We start from the raw sequence: 13,466 nt of genomic DNA, 5'->3' as shown, positions 1-13,466 counted from the left end.
AGAGTGTGAAGTCTGTAGAAGGGGTCTGGAATAAATGAAATTGTGGGAGAAAATCAGCAAACTGTTATGATACGAATACATTTTCTAGATAATTTGACAGTTAAATGAGCTCAACAGTGCCACCTGGTGGCATTCCAAACTTCAGTGTTTCAGGGTGTTTCTACTGTTGAAGGATTAAGTGTAGGGATTCCTAATTCTGGTCCTCAAGGTCCAGAATCCATCAGATTTTTGTAAAGTCTTTTAAGTCTTCTTAAGTTAGAAGCGGCTTCACCAGGGAGGAATGTCAAATTGATCCACTTAAGGATAACTGTTTCAATGTATCCCTTCTCCACAACCCTGAGCTGTTGAGAGTATAAAGTAACATACTGTAGATAGGTGTAGAAAACAGCTGAATTCCAAATCATGTGATCCAGACTTCAGAACCCCTGGTGTGGTGTACAGTATATATATATTGATAATTTTGTCAAGGCAGCCCCAATAAGATTGTTTTGTGTATAGTGATCAGATTGCGGCTTAATAAAATAATTCTGCAGTGAAGGATTTTGTCTCCTTTTCTCTACAATTCATTTACTCTTCTGTTATCTTTGTCAGCTCAGAACAATGACAATATACAGTATCTCGTATTTCTCTTGTTCTTATTATTGCGAAAAGGGTTGATAATTCCATCTGCTTTATATGGTATATTGGTTTTGTTTTTGTCTTACCTGTTGAGGATCCACACTTTTGTACTTGTCTGTCTGGTGGAGTATTAGAGTATTAAGCCTGGCACTTCTGGTATTGCAGGCTAGTCCTGTGGAGTTTTGTTATACTGTACGGCCTCAGTGGTTCAATGCTTGTCGTTTTTAAACTGCTAGTAGCAAATTTCTTGGAGAAACTGCAGTATGTTTGTGTTTAATGCTTGTCTTTTTGTTTCAGAGATATTGTTCTTGCTCAGACCAGTTTTAGTAAACAGACTCTTCTTGCACCATTTCTTTGTCTGGCCTATATTTTTTATAACATCTGTGAGAATCCATGAACTTACTGCCAAATGATTTAGCCATAGACACATTCTCCCAGAAGTAATTGGAGTATGAATGTTTCTGTTAGTGTTCCTAAGGTAATAGCACCATTTTGCAGAAAGTGGCTCACCTACATTTTCCCATATGTTTCGAATGGTGAAACTATTATTTCTCACTTTTTTGTCTGTTCTGCTTTTCATTTGGGCTGATAGTGGGTGCTGTGTATGTTCAGGCACTTCCAATGTTTTTGATCATATTATTTTTATAGTAGGGGTGAATGCATTTTCGCTTTGTACTGTATCTACAGGTGGGTTTGGGAGATTACCAGATTACCACAGTTTGCGCAATGCTAGATATTATGAACTTCCTAGTCATTATCTGATTGTTTAAAAACCTACGTATTAAAAGATCATAATCATTAGTAACTGGCTCTTGGTCTGAAAAGGTGTCCGCACAGAATGACTGCTGTGTCATTTCTTTCCCTTAATGAAGGTAATGAGAGGGCAAAGAAGGGCTTTGTTAAAGTACATTTTAAGATGAGCACCCCCAATAATTTTGAAAAGATGACGCCTTTGGCTGTGCATCATCCAAGAGAGTACTTCACTTCAATGATGAATGAAGTGGGTTCCCTCCTAGCTGTGAAGTACTTTGATATCCTCTGGGAAAATTGCTACTGTATGTAAATGCAAGGACTTTAATTATTATTACTGATACTGATACCCATCTTTTCAAACTGCCCCAAAGTATTCACAATGGGATTTTCTATTAGACTAATAGCTATGTTTCAACTGTATGATCTGAAGAAGGCTTCACAGCTGAGACATTGTATGTTTTTCCTTTTTTCGGCACACAATTAACCTCTTAGTTGTTCCTTTGAAACCCGAGCACTGACAGAGCTCCCCACTCCAAACTCTGATAAAAATGTTGATATTATTTGCTTTAATGTATTATGTACCATCTTATAACACCGTGTCATTTATAAAGTCGTGTATAATTTTGGTCACTGGGTTATGAAGAGTGTATTGTTGCTCTGTAATCAGTCGAAAGTGTGACCAGATACCTTACCAGGCCCTTCTCTATCAGGATATGACTGAATCTATTAGTCTTGAACAGGGAAGACTAAGGTGACCTGAGGTAACACAAAAGTGTAACATGAAACGGAGGACACAAATGAAAAGCACAAGAAGGTCCAGTTTGAACAGGGGTGTTGGAAAGATTTTGTTCTCCGACTTCAGAGAACTTCACTTGGAGCAAATACAGCAGCTTAAACCTAAACTAAGTCAGAAACAAAGAATGTAGTTCTGAAAAGCATTTTTCGTTAATTTGACTGTTTTTAATTACACATAAAATAACCCTTGAGGAGATGTAATGTTGCACCACGTCAACCCTTTTATGCCACACTTTTTCATTGCACACTCTATTTTGGTAATTATTGTTTGGACTAAACATGTGCAGTACTGCAGTTAAACAGGTCATGCTTTCGTACCTTTAGAGTTCTGTATTTACCAGACTACTGTTGACTATTTACCGACTACTATTGATTACTTCTATTATAGCTCAGTATTTGATCGGTGATCAATAGAATTTGAAAGAAAAACCAAACACTTCAGAGAACTACGGAATAAAGTGAAGAATAAGGATATACTGTACTGTAATGATACAAATGGAAGCTGTCTGAAATTCTCCTGGTATAGCAATCATTCCCAAGTGACAGTATCACACATCTACAGTTCATGACCTGAATGGGTATGATGTTAATTCATTTGAGTTCTGAATAATTAATTTTCCAGATGGCTTAGTTTTATTAATGTGGTCTGCAGTTAGTGATATATAAAATACTGGGAAAATACAGTTTGAATCACTGTTCTGTGTAAACAGCTGGTAGTAATTCTGCAGCCTCACTTGTATTTGATTATACAGATTGAATATAACTAGTTTCATAGAAACTTTTATATACAGTATAAATAAAACAATATCAATAAAAGATCCTCATCCATCGATGCTTGGTTTTAAATGTGTGCAAGCCTTTTATGCTGAAATTCTCAAGTAGATAGATCACAGCAGAAACTGGCTTAATCATATTAAACATTCATTTCTTTTTGTGTGCCTTGCATGTACTGTACAGTATCTGGGCTGTTCAAGGAACAACTTTCATTAACAAGCACAATATTACACTTAATGGAAGCTTATGAAATTACTGCTGCAAATATGTTGAGCCTCATACTTTAGTACCATTTTCTTTCACCTTCTTTTATACTGAGTTTCCTGATTGTTTTGCTATTTCTAGGCAATCTGGGAGTGCTTTTTTGAATTATTTTGGAACCCCTCTCTTTTTCTTGAGCTGGCAGACTCGTGGAAATCCACTTCTTTGTTTTTATTAACTGTACTCTTTTTTGACTTGGCACTAGTTGCATTTCTTACTTTTCTCGTCTTTCTGTGCCCCCCCACATGCCACAGGTTTATTGTTCTCACAGGGATACGCAGATCTACAGAGTAAAGGCAGTGATGTGAAGCTGGTGGTCCAGTTTGAGCCCTTGATTTCTATGCTGTTTATTGAAGACCTTCCATAAACCCACTTTTTATGCCATTTATTACCTTTACAAAACAATCAAAGTCAATTTATTTCCTCCTTCTGTTGAAATGTGGGGTAAAAAGCAATAGATCTTGTTGTCAAATGTCTGATTCCTGGTGGAATCTGTGCCATCGGTGTTGTCTTAGACTCTTGTTGTGCATGATGGCCTTATTTATTTTGTTTTACGGTGGCTTGATTTGCAGATGTTTTTAAGCAAATTAATTGCTTTCATTCAGCCTTCTGGGGTGGTCAGGGAACCCATTTTGTTCTGGGGTACCTCTCCCACATGAGTAGCATCACATTTAACAAGGAGAACAGAACATCATAAAAGGGTCGGGCAATTTTAAATTGAAGCCAAATGTTGAAGGCATGGTGATGTGAACTGTTTACATACAGTATGTATTTATTTTTGGGATTACTGTTTTTTAATTAAATTACAGTTTTTTTTTCTGTTAGACTGTGAAAGAACAACAGTGGAATATAAAACAAATAAATACAATGATACAGTACACAGCCAAACATGTTCAGTTGCATGGAAACAAGGTTTAAGGAAATAATCCCCTAACATGGTCAAATAGAAAAATTGATTTTAGAAATCATGGACTGGCAGCAGAGATAAGGGATACTTCTGAGAGGCTAAGACAGCAGTTCTTACTCCTTTAGTATGATATAAAAAAGAAATGACACAAAAAAAGAAAGTTAAGAGGTTGATGGAAATTCCTCTCCAGGAGTTTGTTAGCAGCTTCCAGAATGCTGACAAGGCAGAACGTAAATCCTGATAAATATAGAAAAAGCTGTGAGATATAGCATAATCTGAACCCATAGATGTACTTTAGGTATTCATGTTATAAACGCTATAATGTGTGTTCATAAGGGATTATATGGAACACACACAGCTTTATGTGAGAAGCAGCTATTTTGCAATTGCTGGAAAACAAAAATGATCTGAGACCACACAGATATACATGTTCTTTACTAGATTCAGTGCTCAGCTGCTATTGTGTTTATTGAATGGCTCATTTATTAAATTGGAAAGGCAGTTTGATGTGATTAGGGTTAGTTCTGATGTGGAAAGGGAGACACCTGGGAACAGAAGCTATGTGAATGTGGCAGTAAAGGTACTTTGCTAAAGCTCAAGGTTTAACACCAGAGTCAAAATTGCAACAGTCCATTTTCTTAATGAGGACTGACAGAGCAGACGTTTTACAGTTTTAATCAATAGCTAATCTACCTGAAGCCTCCCTATGGTACATTATCACTTTTTTTGTGAATACTCATTTATCCTTATGTCTTTGACATAATCTCTCCACCAAACATCTATTGCCTTAGATTCAGATTGTTCATTGAATCATGCAGTGTGTTTGAAGTAAGAAAATGAATAGATATGTATGTATTTTCAGTACAAAAGCTTAGCTATGTCTTATAAGTAGTACTTATATAAGTATAATAACAGAAACCTAGTTAAAACATGAAAAACTGATATTGTGACTTTTCTGTCCTTCTCTTTGCTAAAGACATGGACTACACTAGAGCTCATGTCTTTCAAATATGGTATAAGAAGCCCCATTTATCAATGCCTTTGTACAAAAGTGCAGTTTGGGACATTTATGTTTGTCTTTGTGTTTCGAACAAATAAAATTACAAATATGAAACATTGTTAGAGGCTTTAGAGTTTGTAAAATACTGAAGCTGAACTTGATCTAACATGAAAGTTCAAATTTACATTATGCACTTAACCTTTAATTATAATTAAAGACATTATGTATAGTACATTATGGAAACATGCAAAGCAATTTTATGAGAAGTTTCAAGCCTGGCAAACATCAAATCTTCATCCCTCCTGTATTCATGTGGTGAGCTTAATACTTGCATAAAGGTGATGGGATGAGGTTATAATTGTATCCAGGTACCAGGCTGCAGAGGATGTCAAAATTTAGATTAATTATCGTTAGTCATTTCCTTATTGTAAATAGGTACAGTTCCATCTCGCTGTTATAAATCATAACATATATATATATATTTTATAGGTCTGGTTTCAGTAAGTTGTTTGTAAACATTTGTACATGTATTTTGCATGTATTTACTTGGAAAAAAAGGTTAAAAAGCTTGATTCTACTGACACTGTATATGGCTGGCAAAGTGCTTCATCACCTTTCCTAAAATTAATCTCTGCAGTGATGACAGACTACCTAATCAAGACTAATGATTTATAAAAGGACTTCCTACCTAGAAGGATTATTATGGATCTTGATTTGCTTGAATGGGGCAATAAGTACTGATTTAAAAATAGCCTCAGTCTCATTAACATGCAGAGTGGCAAGGATGAGTTAGAGCAGCCTACACCTAGTTTTAATGAGTCTCTGGAGAACTCGCCTCTACAATTCGCTGTGCTTATTATGGGTGTCTCCGTCCTGCAAGCTTGATTGGCCCACACAGGTGAAAAGATTTGTGCTCTTAGTGCCAGGCCCATGTTCTCAAGCGCTTTTCTCCTGCTTTCTTCTTCAACAGATGTTGCAACTCCGCACCCAGACAAAAAGTCCATCATCATGTATGTCACCTCACTCTTCCAAGTCCTGCCCCAGCAAGTAACCATTGAAGCCATCCAAGAAGTTGAAACACTGCCCCGGCACACAAAGGTCACTCAGGAGGAACATATTCAGATCCAGCATCAGCATGAACAGCGCTATTCCCAGCAGGTGAGGCTTCCTTTTTCATGTTAGCAGTTATTGGAAAAAAAAAAAGTATACTTTTTCCCCACTGATTTAAAATGGACAACATTATTCCCCCTCGCCGTAGTCAGAATCCCATACAGGTATGGAAAAGAGATCTGCCCTACAATGCTTGGCACGAGCAGCTATTACTGTTCCGTGCTTCACTCTGTCCTCTGCGTGGTGATTCTGTGGAAATGGGCTTTAAAACACGGATTAGGCTAACCATTTTTGTCACGTATTTGTTTACAATCTGCATAGGAATAAAAAAAAAACAAGTCTTTCTGCAGCTTGGAAAATGTTTTCAGCAAGTGGCGTGAGGCACGGCTTGCACCACAGCATGTTGATTCTTGTGCCACTCAGCTCTGTTCTTTCTAACGGTGTGACGGTGCTTTGTGATGTTATGCAGAAACAAAAAAAGGGCACAGAGATGTACTGTATTCAAATGAATCGTTTCAGTTTTTTATGAATACTGGAAGAACAGCGTTTATAGTGTCTAGCAAGGCTTCATTTGCTTTACTGGCTACTGCACGTGATGTAGCTTACACTTGGAAAATGTGTATATAAATATTGAACAAGTTTGCCAAAGGATTAATGAATTAGAGCAATTAAACGATGAGGCTGAGGCATGGATGAAAGAATAGAAAGAAAGGTGTATTTTGAAACGAAAGCAATATACTGTAGTTTAACATGTACAGTACATGCATATAAATTCATAAAGTGCAATACAGTTCCCAGCAGTTGAGAAATATACTGTACATGCTCGTCTATCTTTAGTCTATCAGGGTCCTGGCATTTGGGTTATGCAGACAGTACTGTATGTTACTCTGGGGACCTTACTATTTTACTGTGATTCCACTTTCCGCCTTCAATATAAAGATTAGGACCCTCAGCTAGCTGGCCAGTGGCTCCTTATGCAAACACCCAATTAATTCATACTGAATATTAATTAGCCTGAATTTTATTTTATTCAGCCAGTTGAGCAAGTATGTGCATGCAAATTGTGCTAGGTTTATAAAGCAGGTAAAAATTGTACTCTATGTAATGGGAGTAAAACAATAATTTGTCTGGTTTATGACGGCTGCCAAATGCAGTATATGAGCTCATTTAATAAATGTACCATTTGTGCAGTAAATTAGGAATCTTAAATGAAGCTGAACATGACACAAATTCAAAAGATGCCATCTCTTCTTTAAGTATTAACGTAGTAGTATTTTTTGTAAGGGAACAAGTAAAGGTTTATTCCATGATGAAAAGAGAAGAAAAGACACACAACATTTCGGCTGTGGAGCCTTCTTCGGGTAATATTTTATACTTCCGTGTTTAAGCTTCTAAATCTAGAAAGTGGAAAGTCATACTGTCTTGGTGCTTAAATATACTGTACGTAGCACAGCCTTATTGGTGTAGATCAATAGTTTATTCAGAATGAAAACATAAGGTCAGCAAGTTTTGATTTTGTCTTCTGTGTTTGTTGTCTGATACTGTACATTACAGCAGTGTCACCCGCTGACTGTCACTGTAGTGTTATTGCCTTTGTAAATTGTAAGATACTGTATGCAACACTTTGCAGACTTTAATATAATGTTTGCAAGAGTGCAAATGCAGGAGGTCTCTTTGAGCCTTGGTGATTCTGGGAATATATTTCCGAATAAACCAGAGAAAGCAGTCAGTTCCTGTGCATCAAGCCAGACTGATTGAAATCCAGTCTTTGGAGAAGATGAATTTGTGTTGCTATCTGTACTTTAAAAATCTGATTCATAATAGTCTTTTATTCAGCCATTGTTTTTTGTGAGTTTAATTAACTTTGTGTTGTACTGTATATTTTATTATCGCTATCATTGTCACTGTTCAAATAATTACTTTTGTAAGGTACCCTATGCATAATTAAATTGAATGCAGCATGAATAATAACCACATATCTTGCTCAAACTCAACATTTGCACTGTATGATTGTTTTGCTGTTTTTTGCAGCGATTATATGTTAGCATTTAAAAATGTATTAAACTGTCATCTGAAACTTATGTACTAACCACCATCAAAAGCAGCACTTTGATCTGCATTAAATTCACAATTTTATCAGAAAAGGTCTAATACTGTAGGTTCATAGCGCATGCACTAACATTTTATTCAACAGACATGATGCAGGTGAAGGGCAGCACGCTGTCTGTGCGTAGTTTGCAAGTTCTCACCGTGTTTGTTTGGGTTTCCACTGGGGCCTAAAGTTTCCTCCCACAGTCCAAAGACACATGTATCCTGCCTTGCACCTATTGCTGGCCAGGATAGACTCCAGCCCTTAAAAAATGGATGGATAGAGAAGGGTGAATTTATTCTAGTGATTAAAACAGGGTTGAGCAGTGTTGAAGAGCCAGGGATCTCCTGTGATAAGAAAGTCACAATATAGTAGTATCTGTTGCCACCACTTGAAACATCACACGCAACTCACTGGCGCTATAGGCTTTGCAGCAGGTTGCAGATGCTTGTCTCATTTTTTGGGGGTCCATGAGCCCAGGACGCCACACATCATCGCAGCTCAAACCATAAATGTTCAACGGCGCTCGAGTCTGGCAGTTGGAGCCTCCATAGCATGAAGTTCACATTCTCAAGAAAGCTGTGCAACAAAGAACTGCAACTTGTCCCACTGAAATAATCTCCTGTCGGGAACAGCACACAGAGAGAGCGGCAGGGAGGTCTTAGGATATGATCAATGTAGAACTGCCATCAGTCACTGTAAGTGGCTTTCTGTAGCGACTAGACATTCATGCCCAGATCACACTTGGGCCTTCTCATCAATTGGTCTAATACAACAGTAAGCTTATCATTCTGCACATCTGCACCTCACTCATTAATGTCCATTAAGTTGGTCTGTACAAAACCTTGATTAATTGCTAAAGACTACTTGGCTCCACTTCTGTTGCATCTGCTTGAGGTGTTACTCTTTCTGTACATAGAAATGACAAAAAGGTGTTCTCTTGATAAAAGCGTCATATTGATTTTCACCAGGCCTCACATTTAACAGATTACATCACCTCATTCTCTGTGTCCAATCAACTCTGTCACCATTCAGTGCTTATACAGTAGTCACTCAAGTGTACCACAGTCAGTTATAAATGATCTATTCATTAAAATGATGGCAAAAACTAATCGATATCCAAAATCCATTTTTTTCTGGAAACATACAAACATTAAAAGAAGATTCTTTTGATGGTCACGGTATTTATAGATTTATATTTGTAAGCGTAAAGTACTGTACAGTACATCTTATTCTGAAGGGTGTGTGAGCTTTAAGAAATTGAATTGTCTTAGTATGGACTGTGTTAAATGTTAAAAATCCATCAGCTGGTCAATTTTGTATCCTGTTCCTATGCTGAGTCCTGTGTATTCTTAAGAGCTTTACAGATTCTCTTGGCTTCTGGCAAGTAGCTGTTTACTTTATCCCAAGCGACATGACTTTGTGCATTCTTTTCCTTCTTTAATGTCCTGGATGATACTTTCTTGTTCTTGTCATCAGGTTTATCAATGCCTTGCCTGTTCTTTTTTTCCTTTTCCTCTTTCTTGTCCTTCTTCTTCTTCCGATCTTTGCTTCCTAGATCACAGTCAGTGTTGCACAGGGCCATGTGCGCACCCCCTCTCCCTCTCCTAAGCCGCGCTACAAAAGCTATGCCTACACACAAGCTGCTTATGTCCAGTCACCTGACCAAAAGAGGCGGCGGTGTACTGCCCAGGTCTGTCTTTTTCATTGTTGTGTTTCTGCTTTCTCTTTCCTATAGGTGGCTGTTTTAAATTGAATACAATTAAAATCTATTTACTTTCATCATAATTTCATAAAATACATTTAACATTAACTTTCTTTAGAATATTTAATTCTTAAGTTTTAGAAATGACATCTTGACTTGCCATGAGCATTGTGTGAATTTAACAAGTGACTGTCACTTTACCTTTAGAAGCTTTGCAGTAAATGTAAAACTCTGGACCAACTGACTAATCCTAACTCGTCCTTTGAACCCGGTGAGCACATTATTGCCATAAGTCAGGTGCAATGATGTGTTTTTGCTTCTTTTTTTGTCAGTTTTAACACTCTTGAAAATCCTGGTGTGTGCTGTCACCCCAAAAATTTCATATTACCCTGTGAGACCTGTTACACATACTGCTTCAAAGCTGTGGAATTACATTATTATCAGCACAAATGCAGTCTCGTTCTGCCAAGGGGAACAAAACCAAAAATCTGAAGAGTCTGTGGAAGGAAATCTGCTCTATTTGTACCAAAATTAACTCTCCTACTTGTCTCTTGATTAACCTTTTATTCAAGAAACCTGACCAGCTAACTTTTGAAGCATTCTGAAACCTGTAAAAATTAAATGCTTCTGCTTGCGGCATGATATACTGTACGTAGCGCTCCTAATGATAATAAGAATATCCAGCCCTTGAAGTTCTCTGGATATGTGCTGAATCATTCCAGTGCCATTCAGTCATGTTTAAGCTGTATTCCATTTTGAAGGAGCTAATTTTGATTGAAAAACCTTTCCTTTTCTCAGCCCCAGGGGATGCAAAATCCTGACATTCATGGAAATGAGATTTTGTATCTGACTGGATTGTTCACGTATTAATAGTCAGTTGAACGCTAAATATTCATGCCCCTCACAAGAGTAAAATTTTACAATCAACCATGTTTTTCTTCTGTGAATTGGGAACAAACATCAGCACTGAGATAAATTGTAAAAAGGTCATTGCACAAGAAGTGATTGAAAGTGGCAGTTCATAAGATTGACATGTATTTTTTATTTTCATCTTCTTAGGATAAGTCCTTTAATATTCATAAACGGTTATTGTTAATATAGCTCCACTTTCCATTGACAGTCTCAATGAGGCATAGATTGTTCTCAAATCTATGAAGAAAGCCTGAAGGTTTTTCAGCAAAGTTGATAGGTTATGTCCCATTTTAAAATCCAGTTAAATTGTATTTTATAATTAAAATCCTAAAATGTGTCCTAGCTAGAGTACAATTGGATTCTAGGAGTTGTCTCAACATGTCCAATTACATGATGACAATGTAGATATGTCCATAGGCTCAATACAGTAGGTCTTTATACATTGGTACAATACTTTGGTCTTTTTTTGTATGTACTGTACAGAACAATAATATATTGTGTATTTTTAGAATCTGAAGCTGTGTTTTTTTTTATACATTCTGGTGAATAATTAGAAAAACATCATAACTGACGTGATATATAAAACAAAAAACAGATAATTAATTTTCTTTTAATCCTTTGCAGTTTGGTATTACACTCCAATTACTGTGACGGTTTCTCTGGTTTATTTTCACATACTGTAGATTTCATTTAACAATGCATTGTCACAGCATTAGATTTTGCATGATTATGCCATTTTTGTTAGTTTTTAAGAAATAGGCTGAATATAATAGTTGCTCCTCCTCTTAGTGCATTGGTTTGGCTGAGTGTGTGTGGATTGTAGTTTCTAGTAGTTCACTTAAAGCACTATCTTTTAGAATCATAGTTTGAAAAGTTACACGTACCGTAGCAAACTTCAACAAAGTAGTTCAGTCAGTTGAGAATTTGTTGCAAAGCTAATGATATCGGTACCGCTTGCTTTTTCTGTTTTAATTTTACTGTTCATATAGTAAACAAATGAAAAAAATACACCCTGGCTTCATTGCGCTTATTCGGTAACTCACCTGTTACTAAGTGCGTAGGTCTTCCTACACTACAACAGAATAGGGTTTGTAGATTATTAACTGCTGTGTTTGACTATACTTAGAGGTGCTATGTTACACTGAATAAATCTGATACAATCAGGAAACCATCAATGCGGATGCAAAGTACAGTACCAAGACCACTGTCCATAGGATACAGTGCCAAACTAGGAGATAAATTAGTTTAAAGAAAAACATATTTATTTAGGTACAGTATATTTTATGTTACGTAAGTTTTCAAATCTGTTTTTTTTTCCCTCTTCCTGATTAATTTGTGGGTGTTCTGGCTGCTGTAGTAAAATAGCAGTTTTCTCTGCCCAGCTGCCTCCTTTTTTTTAAAATGACTTATCCATAGTGTTGGAGGTATTCTGTGCTATTGATTCGTTAATGTAGTGAGACAGCCTGAACATTCTCCTAATTGTTGAACACCCACTCAATTTCCTGCTCTGCAGCCAGCAGAAGCCCCCGAAGACAAGTCGGCTAGCAGCCCGCTGATGGAGGCTGAGGGACACCTGGACAGCTACCAGAGCTCACTGGAGGAGGTGCTGACGTGGCTGCTGTCAGCCGAGGATGCGCTGCAGTCTCAGGGCGACATCTCCGGCGATGTGGAGGAGGTCAAGGAGCAGTTTCACACACATGAGGTGAGAGAGGAGAGGACAGACAGGGAGCAAGCAGTGCAAGTTTCTTAACGAACCACATGGGGCACTTTCCTGTCCCACAATAATGAGAAAGGGTTTGGGCTTTCTCCATAAAGAACAAGGACAGAAAACCATTGCACTAATGTCTAAACGTGTTTTATTTGGTCCTTACCTTGTATATAATATAATTCCTTTAAAATAATTTTAAGGTCACGTTTAATATCTTATATTTGAATGTGACTCATCTGTATAGAATGGTAAGCATCTTACCTCAAACAAAACATGACAGAAATGTATAAATAAAGTATTAAATTTAAATTTTAGAAAACAAAAGTACTCACACATTTTCCTGTTTTAAATGATTGAATTGAACAGGAGATCCAGTGTTCACGGATTGTCCAGAAAAATGTTTGGTTTGTGAAAAATGTATTTTGTTCCGTTTTTTTTTTTAATGCATATAATACATAATGAAATATATACCACATAAATTGAAAGGTCTGTATAGAATCTGAGAAAGAGAAAAGAGATTCTGCCTCTTTTTAATGGTTTGTTTTAACTGTTTTATATGGGTTGTTGTAGACTTGTATTTCTAAATTGCCAGCATCTGTTGTTCACTGGCCCATCTCTGATGTAATGGGAAGCTCATCATGGTTAATTTCCCCCTTGAGTGCAAGGAGGTTGAAGACCACTGTTTTAATTGTTAGATGCAAATAGACTTACAGCAGTATAGTAAAGACCTAAAGACCAGGTCCTTCTGTTGTCAGCCAATAGCTGCAGCCTCAAAGGAGCAGGGGGGATAGTATTAATGAATTAGGCTCATGACTACAACTGTGGCTACAGAGT

At 37.1% G+C, this 13,466-nt stretch overlaps 1 protein-coding gene across 13 annotated transcripts in view; it reads left to right on the top strand.

Moving 5' to 3' along the window:
- The window catches only part of dmd (dystrophin), a 728,682-nt gene that overhangs the window by 236,793 nt on the left and 478,423 nt on the right, over window positions 1–13,466 (top strand). For 12 of the 13 annotated variants that reach the window (XM_088646795.1, XM_088646889.1, XM_088646871.1 and 9 more), the window contains exons 8-10: window positions 6,079–6,266; window positions 9,866–10,000; window positions 12,438–12,626. In XM_088646795.1, the coding sequence (XP_088502921.1) occupies window positions 6,079–6,266; window positions 9,866–10,000; window positions 12,438–12,626 (512 nt within the window). The remainder of the gene's footprint in view (window positions 1–6,078; window positions 6,267–9,865; window positions 10,001–12,437; window positions 12,627–13,466) is intronic. The other variant, XM_088646880.1, reaches the window with a different exon arrangement.

This window comes from Lepisosteus platostomus, chromosome 2 (genome assembly GCF_059453375.1).
Source record: "Lepisosteus platostomus isolate fLepPlt1 chromosome 2, fLepPlt1.hap1, whole genome shotgun sequence".
Taxonomy (NCBI): Eukaryota; Metazoa; Chordata; class Actinopteri; order Semionotiformes; family Lepisosteidae; genus Lepisosteus; species Lepisosteus platostomus.
The sequence above is the reverse complement of the archived record's forward strand: the minus strand, read 5'-3'. Positions and strand labels throughout refer to the sequence as shown.